Source organism: Schistocerca piceifrons, chromosome 1, assembly GCF_021461385.2.
Source record: "Schistocerca piceifrons isolate TAMUIC-IGC-003096 chromosome 1, iqSchPice1.1, whole genome shotgun sequence".
Taxonomy (NCBI): domain Eukaryota; kingdom Metazoa; phylum Arthropoda; class Insecta; order Orthoptera; family Acrididae; genus Schistocerca; species Schistocerca piceifrons.
The window spans coordinates 232998457-233010993 of record NC_060138.1 but is presented as its reverse complement, the minus strand read 5'-3'; the positions used below and the strand labels follow the sequence as shown (position 1 = coordinate 233010993).

General features: G+C 40.1%; 1 protein-coding gene across 1 annotated transcript in view; it reads right to left on the bottom strand.

Annotated features, from left to right (window-relative positions):
* The window catches only part of LOC124792249 (RWD domain-containing protein 4), a 30164-nt gene extending 18317 nt beyond the window's left edge, over window positions 1-11847 (bottom strand). The window contains exons 1-3 of the mRNA XM_047257925.1: window positions 11390-11847; window positions 11189-11298; window positions 6340-6532 (exon numbers count right to left, since the gene is read on the bottom strand). Coding sequence (XP_047113881.1) covers window positions 6340-6532; window positions 11189-11298; window positions 11390-11494 — 408 coding nt within the window. The 5' untranslated portion in view covers window positions 11495-11847. The remainder of the gene's footprint in view (window positions 1-6339; window positions 6533-11188; window positions 11299-11389) is intronic.
* Window positions 11848-12537: the final 690 nt, after the last annotated feature.

Here is a 12537-nt window from a genome sequence, read left to right as displayed (position 1 = left end):
CCCCAAGAGAGAATGCCGTCCTCAGGGGGAACTCAAAGCAAACCAGAAGGAAATATGAGAGGTCAAAGCAGTTGCAAGGACACAGTTTTGTTTCCTGGAGACAAAGTAACAAGGAACCGGAATTCCAAGAGCAGCAGTGATTCCTCCTTGTTGGATCTAATGCCATGAATGTTTCGTTGGAGAAGAGTCATAATGGGGAACAGGGAGGAGGGAACAAATATTGGGTAGTCACCACAGCGGCCGCCGAGTGCCAGCCTTCAAAGACTCAATGCCACCGAGTGCAGAGGCTGGAGGATCCAGTTCCATGAAATCTAGAGGCGTTGACATTCTCCCCAATCAGCCTGCAGTTTTCAGGGCAGAAAAACAGTAGGTGCTGCGCACTGGTGAAATGGTGGTCGGTCGGGTGGGCTATCATGCAGCACACCACTGAAGAGGATCTCAAGATTAGGGGAAAAAGGAGGTTGTTCGCCTTTATTTGATTTCTTAGAGCCTTTGTGATTGTCAGATGAAGACACCAAAGGTTGTTGGCTGGAGGGTTGTAGAAAGTCTTTGTGGAAATATTCTCTTTGTCCTTTCCGGCCTGCTGGTTGAGCAGCTGTTGATTTCACCATCGCGGGCAAAGACTTGGTGTTGGGAAGCTGTAGGAGGAGAAGATGAGGATGCTACTGTGATCTGGGCAATTTTACAACTGCAATGCTGAATTGGAGGTCGCATGTCTGCGTGGCCATGTCCTCCATGGAGCGAGATGTAGCAAGATCAGTACTGTTTAAGTGCTGGATGGTAAAATGCAGGGCGTTCGACTAGCCGACAACTTGTGAGAGACAGGGTAACGTACTTTTTCCTTCACCTGGATCTCCTGGATGGCCCACTCATTGGGGTACAGGGGACATTCGTGGGATGAGGCGGAATGGTCATCATTACAATTTGATATAGCGGGAAGAAGGAGCAGACAATTGCCCTTGTGAGCATCCCTACAAGAAGTAACATTTTGCTGTGTTTTGATAGAACATGAGAGTGTAGTTGTAACATTGACACTGGTAGCAATGCATAGCGTTTGGAATGTACAGTCAGACCATGACGACTTCATAGCCTGCCTTTATCTTTGATGGAAGCACTACTCAATCAAATGTGAGAAAGAGATTGCATGTAGGCACTACGACTGCATCAATCTTTTTCATTACCCAATGGACCTGAGTGATGCCCTGGTCATAGAGGTAAGTTTGGATTTCTTCTGAGTCAGATCATCAAGCAGCCAAGTGTAAATAACACTATGTGAAGAATTCAGAATTTGATTGGCCTTGACACGAACAGGATAGCCGTGGAGGATTGTAGCTGTAAGCAGTTGCTGGGCTTGAAAATCAGAGATAGTCTCCAGAAGTGAAGTTTCACTACATAAGTGAGGGCAGGATTTCACAGGGCCTGCAATTGGATCAACACCTTTCTGAAAAATAAAAAAGTTAACTGCAGCAAAGAACTGACCTCCTTCGGAATGTGATATCACAAGGAACTGAGGTGCAGCTGAGAGTGTCTTTGAATCTTTAGTCTCATTCCGTTTACATTTTCTAGATGTAGTCCGAGATTGTGATTGGCTCACTGTGAAAAAAATCCCTCATGATTGCCCAAGTCTCCAATGGTGCTTCTTCCAACTGGGGCCCCCTCAGAGGGGGCTAACCCACTTTAGATGATTGTCCACACCTCCCAAACTCCTAACAAAGGGACCAACTGGCAATGGGAAAGTTAACAGATCAGACAATCACCCCCATGGGCCTGGTCTGTAAGTGTGACCCCTACCTGTCAGTCCGGTGCTAGGAATTATGCTTAACTGTCACCTGTTACACGTCAAATGCATGGGCCTGCCTTCAGGAAAACGTAAGGATGAAAAAGAACAAAAAGAAACCTCAAATGCCGAAGTAGAGGAAGGGGAGGAAATCGAGAGCAAAGGAAGAAAGAAAGAAAGAAAAGCAGACGAGAGACTGTTCCGATGCTGGGCTATCTAAACTGCAAGACGTATCCCCAAAAATATCCAAGATAGAAAAAAGAACAGGAGGTGGGTGGACAAGCAGCACGGAAAGGAAAGAGGTGCTGCGAAGGCTGGGGCCCAGTGGTAGCTATGCACAAACTTACCAACAAGTGGTGAGCCCCCTGCGGGGCTGATGGTCTTCTAATTTCAACGTTACACATACTAAAGTGACATTCAATTTTGTGTTGAAGTGCCAAGAGATGGTCAACACATACAAATATTTTTTGCAAAGGCAAAGTAGGAAAAGAAATTGAGTTTTGTTACGAATGTTAATCAAGCCAGAATGACTCTGCATCCTGATATTCATAATCACTGTTGATATTTTGGAAAATGTCTTTCAACTCATGGTATTTAAGATATACTGTGTGAACATCCTGTGAATTGAAATTCCAACATGTAATACATGTTTTGGGCAATCTGAATCTTGTATTTTCTAAGAGTTGTGTTCTCTTGCTGAAAACAAATGGAATGATAAATTGTAAACGAAAAACCTAACTGCTTTGATAATTTTAGATGATGTAACAACACTACATTAAGTTCATGAGAATAACGGTGCAAAAATAGAGCTTGCAGACACCTTGTTTTCCTGCCATTATTGAGGCTCCATCATATGTTGGCTCACTATTTTGTCAAACATCAAGCACATTGAGTATAATTTCTGACAAACGCTAAGTAGTTTTGTCCCTAGAAACATTGTGAAAGTCAATAAATCTTTCTGTGGGGGCCATCTTGTATTCAAAACCTGTGAATAATACTTATTTGTGACTTACAGAAAATTCCAGTGTTTCACTCCAACAAACTTACACGAAATGTTTTCAATGGTGTTGAGCAATAATCGTGCAATATTTTTTAAAAGAATAAACCACAATTTGACTGTATTACTGTATTTAACTTCTGTACTATCTAGATTTCAGCTTTTATGCCATTATCAAGTACAGTGCTACAAACTGTTAGACCATTATTATGATATATCTGTTAAGGCAGTAAAAAACAGATGAGAATGACTGACATGTGTGTTTTTTTATGGTGATTACCTGCTTGGACTGTCGTAACAGAGCGTTAAATGTGCAGGCCCAGACTTCACAATGCTCTGCCAAAAGACAGGATAACTGCCCCATCTGCACAAATTGCCATGGGAATCACCCGGCAAACTACCACAGCTGCGAGACTTATCAGAGGTTGATGCATGACCTGAGACGCAAATAAATACACGACAGTGGTCATGGCAAACTGGTTCAAAAACTAGCAAGAAGGTGGTGTTTCAACTGCAGCCCCGTCAGTTTCTGGCAATACCACCTCAGAAGAACCCTTGGGCTTTCTCCCTTCCATACAGTGCTGCCCCCCCCCTCCTCCCCCACAGTGCCAGAGATGCACTCACCCCCACCACCACAGGGGGCCAATACTGGCAGAGGTACTGCCAGCAGCACTTTAATGCCTGCACCAGTAACACTCCAGCAAATGGCAGGCAATCATCTCAGCAGCCTGATGAGAGAGCTATATGAACTTAGATCAGTGTTTGCTGGACTTAATCTTAGCAACACTAACATCAAAAATCAAAGAAATAATGCCTCAGTGAGAGCTGTGCCAGATAAGTTCACAAAAAAGATGGTCTTAGTGGAGGCAGTCATACTATTCTCTGAATGGCCCTTAGGTATGAAAACATACAAATATTAAATTGAATGTTAATAGTACTTCTGCTAAGATAATACAACTGCATTCCTGCATTCATTTTCAGGTGACCCGCCTATGATAATTTGTCTGTGTGTGCAGGTGACCCCTGTGGCTTGCTGAAGCCACAGGGGTCACCTGCACACACAGACAAATTATCATAGGCAGGTCACCTGAAAATCTGCTACTACACTCCAGCATGATGGACTAGCCTATCAGTCACCAAGTGTAGTGGAAGGGTTGCCATTCTTGTGAGGCAGATGATTTGCCACAAGACAATCAATATACCAAGTTTGGTCACAGTCAGGGATGGAGGTGTTGAGTTAAACATCCTAATTACAATTTCTGTATGCAACTCTCCACACAGTAACAAATGCACAGGACCTTCAGGTTGTAACAGGCAATTACGAGCATGTATTAACAGCTGGGGACCTGAATGCCACACAGTGACTGAGGTTGCAACTTCATGATGCTAGCAGAAGGAGATGGAGGCAGTCTGAGGGGGGCAATCCCTTCCTGAAGGTAACTGTTCCAGAAGAGCCTTCTCACATCCCCTACTATGCTCAGTTCAGGTTCGATATCCTTAATATTTTCCCAACGAAGGGCCTGCAGTGGGGGATGTGACCACAGTTTTATGAGCTGCACTCAGACCATAGCCCATAATACTGGAATGTGCCAATGTTGAAGAGAGAGACAGGAGGATGGCAAAAATAACACACACTGCTAACTGGCAACAATACAACACCCTAGTGGGACATCACCTGGAGGGGAAACTGAAAATGCGAAACGGATAAGAGGCAGACTAAGGAACTGAGTATTTCACAAAAGTGCTACAGATGTGTGATTCAGAAACAAGCATCAGGCAGACCATCACACCTGGTGCTAGGGACTTAGCCCCTGACATCTGGCACACGATAGTGACTAAGCAATGTGGGAGGAGGGCTTGGTAACATTACCGCGACCCCGTTGGTCGCTATCTGCTTAGACAGCTGGAAGGACAGGTGAAATGAGAGATTGCAGGAGCATAGATGCCTCTGTTGTGACTAAAGGCTCTGGGAAGAAGGGCGCGACACGAAGGGCGCGACACGAAGGGCGCGACACGAAGGGCGCGACACGAAGGGCGCGACACGAAGGGCGCGACACGAAGGGCGCGACACGAAGGGCGCGACACGAAGGGCGCGACACGAAGGGCGCGACACGAAGGGCGCGACACGAAGGGCGCGACACGAAGGGCGCGACATGAACCAAGTACTTACTCTTCCACATGGAAGATCATGAAACCACTGAAGGCTAATCCCAGTGTAGACAAGCCACACCAAGGGGAAAATGGACACATCTATGATGATGATGATGAGAAAGATGAAGTATTGACAACATCACTGGAGTCACAATTTCAAACTCATGGCATTGAAGATGAAGCGACTACCTGTCAGTCAGAGGGGACAAATAAGTGAACAAGTAGCTCAGTTGAGAGATATTAGGCCAATGTATACACCAGTTTCCAACTGCCTTGTGAGTGCCTACATTAGATGGCTAGAGAAAAACAAACCACCTGGCCTGACAAGGTCCATGTCCCCCACCTCAACCACCTACCTTCTTCAGCAATCGCCTACCTCATCACTGTCTATGACCAATGCCTCTCCCTAACCAACTCCCCAACCACCTGGTGAGTTCAAACACTTGCACAGATACCAAAAAAAGCACTCCCTGGTGAAATGGAACATACCTGCACCAACACTGTTATAATGGTAAATTACTACCAAAATTTTAAAGAAACATCCAATTTTTCAGGGTAAAGATTACAAAAATAATAAACAATTTGTGTGATACTGGTGATCAGCACAGTCATAATAAATCTGTTGTTACAATTATGTGGTGGTGGAGGAGGAAAAACAGAATGTCCAGGCAGCAAGGTTTGATCCAGAGATCATGTATTTGTGCAACTAAGCATGTGCTTACTCGGCTGTGGACCTCTCGAGTAATAGTGATCCCACGAAATATACTAGCATGCCTAAACCACTGAAGGCTAATCCCAGGGTAGACAAGCCACGCCAAGGGGAATTTTATCAAAACCAGTTGGGAGTTGCATCTTCATATTTACTATATTTAAAGTCCCAACCATGATCTACACATCCTATCAATATGAAGCAAACCGGTGATGGGAGCATTTATGGTTCCCTTGTTAGAGGTGGACAAAGCACAAAAAGGCAAACTGCAAACAAATATAATGTCATATGAATATGTAGAGGACACCTAAAAAAAAAAAAAAAAACTATGTATATCGTTTTTCAAATATCCAGAATTTTTCTAAAACTGAATGCAATTATGCTTTCTGATGTTTGGTAGTAATTCACTTAAGTAGTCTTTTCTTCATGGCACATTTATTTAAGCCAGTGACTTCAAAGCACACCACAGCAACTTCACTAATGTCATCACCAATGGAAGTGTCTCGTTCTACCTAGTTATATAATTTATGTCCAAGCTGTGTCAATTTTAATCGCTATTTCACTTTTCCATTCTGTTCTGTTTCTAGCCTCATTCAACTGCAAATAAAATCTACAAGAGACCTGTTCCGATGTCCTAAATAAGCTCATTATAAACATTGTTCAAATAAACATTGGAGAAGACTGCAAGATGGCAAACAGCCTTACCTGTGAGTCAGCTAGAGAGACGTTCTCTACAGCAGAAGAAATGCTGGTTACAGTGCTTTCTGGTTGCGCTGACATCAGATCTTGTGCTCTCTCTTTAACAAATTCAAACAAGGTATACGTCATAGCTGCTCCTAAATACTGTTCAGCCTCTTTATCAATTTCAGATACAATATGTGCCTTCACCTCTGGTAATCTGGATGGGGAAGAGAAACATACAAATAGTGAAGATTTTCAAAATTTGTACATATTAACAGCTGGATAACTGGATGTGTATTAAATAATTTCCATCAAAATAGAAGACTGCTTTTACAGTTTAAGTGTAGCGTACTACTGTTTCTATAAATAGAAATAACACACAAATTCAATGCACATTCTTAAATGTGACAGGTACCCACAAACATTTTCACAACTGACTAATATACTTGCAAAAGGAAAAGTCCCTTGAGAAAACTATTACATTACAAAGACACGACACACAGGTTCCTCTCATTAAGGATTTGAGTAACCTTTTCCTCCTTTCCAACCCTTATCCAGCTAACCCTCTTTCTTCCCTGAGAAAGGAACTACCAGCTAAATACCTACATTTTGTTTCTTCCCGCTTTTATCCATGTACCAGCAGCACTGGAACTTTACCTTCAGAAGGTAAATATTATGAATACATTATAGTATCAAGACACCAAATGCTGAGGAACATGGCTAAAAAAACTTCTGTTAAATTAATAAAATGATAGACATTATATATAATGAAGCCCATGTGAAATTTACAACTACAAAACATATCAAAACTGTTGAGCCAAAGTACCAATAAATGCAAGATCGAAATGTGTGTGTGTGTGTGTGTGTGTGTGTGTGTGTGTGTGTGTGTGTGTGTGGTTTGAGGTTTTCGGGCACTAAGCAGTGTGGTCATCAGTGCCCAAACGCATAGAAACAGGAACACATGCGGTGAAGGGACGGAGACAGACAGCGAACAAGGAGAATGGCTAAAAGACACAGACCTGATGCAGTTCCAAATCCTCACACACAGAGGCAAAACAAGAGGAGAAGAAACACACTAAAAAAGGAAATGCAAAATATGATTCTTGAGAAGGTTAAAATACTGTTTAATCACATCCCTCCCAGGAAAAGAGGGGATTATACATTAGCAATGGTATATAACCACTGATGATGCATTGCACTGGCTAAAAGCATATCTTTTATTACTGGGGCATTTCAAAATCTTTTGGACATGATGTGTATATTTCAATTTTAAAGAAACTAGTGAAAGTAGCATATGAAGTGAAAAGGTAATTATATGTATTTTCCAAATATAACAAAATTAACAGCCAGAACCAGAAATTTCTGTCGCAAGATTTGGTGTAACAGTAAACATGAAAACATATTCCTGTTAGGGATGTAAATCTCCCCCCCCCCCCCCCCCCCCAGGGTAAGAGGAAAGTATCTGGCAGCATTGCCCAAATTATTCTAATTGACTGTCAGCAATCTGGACATGCGGTTCTAGTCACATACCAATAATCTGAGCTAATTCTTCCAAACTGAAACTGTGAAACAGTGCCTTTTTGATTGAGAACTCCTAAGCTCCAATTTAATCATGAAGTGAGTCTACATGATCAATTTTAATTATAATTGTTTCTGAAATCTGAGGGACAGTATCTGTAAGTTTCATTTTGTTAGGCATATGACAACGTTCTGTAAATTTCATTTTATTGGGCATATAATAAGCCTGTTATTACTCCAAAATATGAGCTAAACCTACAGTCTAAACGGTGTAAGAGGCTTTAAGTTTTAAATGTAATATGCCTAAAAATATAAAAAAACTGAAATGCCCCTACTACTGTGGCAGGTTGCATTATATCAACATCAGCATTGCTTTTCCCTATGGGTTATTTTAGACAAGCTCATTTTTGTGAATCCTCAGGTCACCATTTCAGAATTCAATCATATATGATACATGTATAGCTATACATCGTAATTTTTGATAAATTCAAGTTTGAAGGCTAAAGGATGTGTATCCAGTAATTAGTCAGGCACCAATTTTCAGATATCAACTACCGGTACTTAGTAATGAGCTGATCTACAAACCTCAGTTTTTATGCACCTAGTATGTAGGCCACTAGAACATAATGTATAAAAAGTAGGATACATCATACTGATTTTTCATGAAAAATGTTGACAAACACATTTTTCTACGCTGTGCTTTAAATTTTGTAATTTTTTAAAAAAGCCTAACTTTGTAAGGGGAAACAGCACAGATCCCAGCTTGTAACTCTTTAGCTCTAGCATTACATATAAATAACGAAAAGCATTTGGCACTGAAATTAACAGGTCTTACACTCAAAGATGACTTCGTCGGAGAAAAACATCAGATCTGATAAACTTCGAAGTCCTGCAAGGAGTCCATAGACAACTCAATCTCAACATGAGTTTTTTGCTGAAATGTTTACACATTTGGTAGCAACCTTAGGTGCAAATAAGAGGATCCTACCTCACTTTATTCACTGGCAAAGAAAAAAATGAAATGCCATTTTCACATATCAGTGACTAGAAATGCACAGCACAGTTGTGGTCCTGGAAATGTCCTAACTGTATTCTACTTGTTCTCCAAGAAACATCCGTACAATTTGAGCTGTAGTCACAGCTACTAAGACCTTTCTAATGAAGAGAATTTCAGCACATGCAAATGGGACCACTGGTGCTCTGGCAGCTCGTGAAAATGCTCTGTTGGAACAGCTGCATGTGGGGCATTTGGCAGTTTTCAAATATGGTGAGAACTAGTACATAGAACACATTTCCCAGATATCATAAGAATTTAGGAATGTTGAGATTAATTGCACATCTCCTGCTGAATCACAATTCCTTTCAAGGTCCTGTAGGAAAAATACTGTTCAGAATCCATTCTCCAATGTTATATGTAATGTAAATGTCCCATCATTACAAAGTCACAGTGCATGGCTGTATAAAGTACTATAAGATGATCATATCTCTCACTTTTAAGATCATTTATTTCATCTTTGGTATCAAGATGTTAAGGAAAACAATACTGTATACAACACCAATTTAGTGCACCCAAGAAGGCTTGTAATTTTTTACACTGAAGGGACATTTAACAGTTACAACATATACATTAAGAAAATGATTGTCACTTATTTTCAGCTCTCACCTGTTTACTGTTCTAACCTGTAGATCAACCACAAATATTTTAAGAATAATTTTTCGAGGGATATACACAGTTTTTATATGCCAACCCCTTGTAGTGTTGAATGTGGGTGGCAGACTATGTGTCAGTGCCATTTTCATTTTACTCTTTGCCAATGAATAAAGCGAGGAAGGATATTCTCATTTGCACCTAAGGTTGCTACCAGATATGCAAATATTTCAGTAAAAAATCAAGTCGATGTTCGATTGACTACATACCCCTCCCATGGCTTTGAAGTTCTTCAAATCTGACGTTTTTCTCTGATGGAGTCATCTTTAAGTGAAGGCAAGACCTATTCATTGCAATACTAAATGATTTCATTACTATTTACACTTCATTCTAGGGCTAAACAGTTAAAAGTCAAGGTCTGTACTGTTTCCCTGTTAGGCTTTAAAAAGAAAAAAAAAATGATTAATTTAAAGCACAGCATGGAAAGTTGACATTTTTCATAAAAGATTTGAATGATGTATCCTAATTTTTATACGTTATATCAATAGACCTACATACTAGATGCATATAAAACCGAGGTCTTTACTAAGTAGTAGATTTCAGAAAATAAGGAAATTGTTGCCCGACTAATAACCAGATAAATGCCTCTCAGCATTCAAACCAGAATTTATCAAAATTGGGACAGTGCTATTTGGCAGTTTTACTATTAAGACATGTAGGTATCCATGTAATAAATATGACTAAATTCTGAACTGGTCATTTTATCACCTACTGTGATATTACACAAAATGATTGCTATTTCTTTTTGCTGGCATCTGTTACAGATGTATCTTGCATGTTGCCAGTTGTAAACCAGGAAGAATCAATAGCTAGTGCACCTGTTGCTAATCAAAACTAGATTACTCACACCTCCTAAAATTTATGATTGCAGTTGGTGCCAAACTGGTATTCCCACCAATCTGGTATTGTCAGTATATGGTGTAAAGTGGGATATTTTGTACTTATTTTGTATGTAACCTTACACTGTAGACCTTACAATTGTAATCAACTATTGCATAAGCTATAAATTATAACTTTATTTGAATGAAAGATGTAGTAGTAAAATGTATGATGGTTTAGTAGCAATGTAACATTTTACCCTCTTTAGTGTTCTAGGGTTAATCAGCCAATCTACAGTTTAAATGAACCAGAAAAACCAAACTTACTTTATTCAAGTCAGCAAATGCATTAATACTGTTACTCAAAATAGTTGTGTGTAAATGGTGAATGAGATCAACATGATGTTTAAAAAGATTAACAAAATTCTCAGTGTGATGTCATGTGAAAACATTCCAGAGTTAAGGAGTTTCAGGGCAATGTCACTCCTCATGTCTTATGTGTGCTGCAAGGTGCAACTAAAATTCAGTATTAAGAGCTGCAACACAATCTGTAAAGTCGTCCAACAAGACTTACTGATATGGTATTGCTATTATGATCACCCTATATAACAAAACTGAACAAGGCAATGTATTTGCAGGAAACATCTTTTATCCTTTACTAGAAGCCCGCAGTTACTACGTGCAGTGCAACTGCAAAGTTACAGAATTTAAAATCAAGTCACAGGAGTAATCAAAATATATAATTGAAATTGTGTTCGTCGCAAGCACATCTTTGTTATTCAGCGGTATAATTTTAGGCGATTCACAGTACCAACAGAAACATACTTACATGTGCTTGTTATAAAAAGTGTCCATATTTATCTTCGGCTTTTCGGTCGGATATGTTTCACCCCACGATATTTCTAAGAGAAATGTCTTCGGGTCTCCATCATCACCGTACTATGGGGATAGAAATTCACAACGATTCCTGTTAAAGTGCTCACTTTACCTATAAAAAAATAACACTAAGCTTTTGGAAAATCTTTTTCACCTTATACTGAAATGTTGTGGCTGTGAGCTGGCGAAAGGCCGGATCGCCATCGTAAATCGATGACAGGACTTCACGTTCCTCTTCCTGTAGTTCTGCATCGGACATGTTCGATAGAAATTTGAACAATCGACGGGTTAAGAATTCTGTGCATGTGAGTATTAAATTGTTTCTTAGGGGTTGCTTTTCTCCTTCATTATATGTATATGCACCACTTAACCACGAATACGCAGCAATACGGGTTTCTCTTAACTCGACGTTGACGTAGCTTTACTGTTATATTAAGACAAATGACAAAAATAAACTGCCTATTACTACAACTTAAATTGGAAGAAACATCACGGTAGCCCTTTAGTCTGCTACAAAATAACTATCCCCCCGCCTAAGTTGCTAAACAAAAATTAACACACAACCCCTGCCACAACCACATGCTTACTACGCTCACAGAGCAAAGCTAAGGCAAAAGATAGAAACTTGAAAAGCGGTGGGGTAGGTAAATGTCATGTTGACACTTGCACAAACATTTATACACCTCCCCAAACATGTAAATTTGGCGTATGTCTAAAATCAGCTATTACTACAGCGATAAACTTCAACAGAGTGGATTACTGAGATACATTACATAAACGCATAATCACTGCTTTCACTACGGTTATTTCGGACCTGGAGCTTCCTTAAAGTAAGATCAGAAGCCACGTAACACGCTATTATATCCAGTTAGAGTATCTGGGGAAGATGCTAATGAAATTATGCCGCCAGATTGGACATTAGAAAATGATTTGATTTACAGGAACATTCTAAATGACATGACTGAGCCTTAAAGTGGCATGTAATTTCAGGAAACAGGTCCGCTGTTGTTTTTGCCTTACATCGTCCACTCATAGTACTGGCGAAGCTAAACTAGGTTAAAACCGTTTTGATAGGACCTCAAGAAAGGGATCCCTGTGCTCCAAATTCCTTGTGGTGAACAGTGAGAACAGTGCGACATTTGGTTTATCTATGGAAGTTTAGTATCAGCTGTATGTAAGAACTGCAGGTGAGGTAACCATTATCATTTACTCTCTACATTTCTATGTTTCAGCCTAGATATTGGTCGTGTGATTTCTTTCGTTAGTATGTTAGTGCTAAGTGGAAAGAAAAGTAATTTTTAT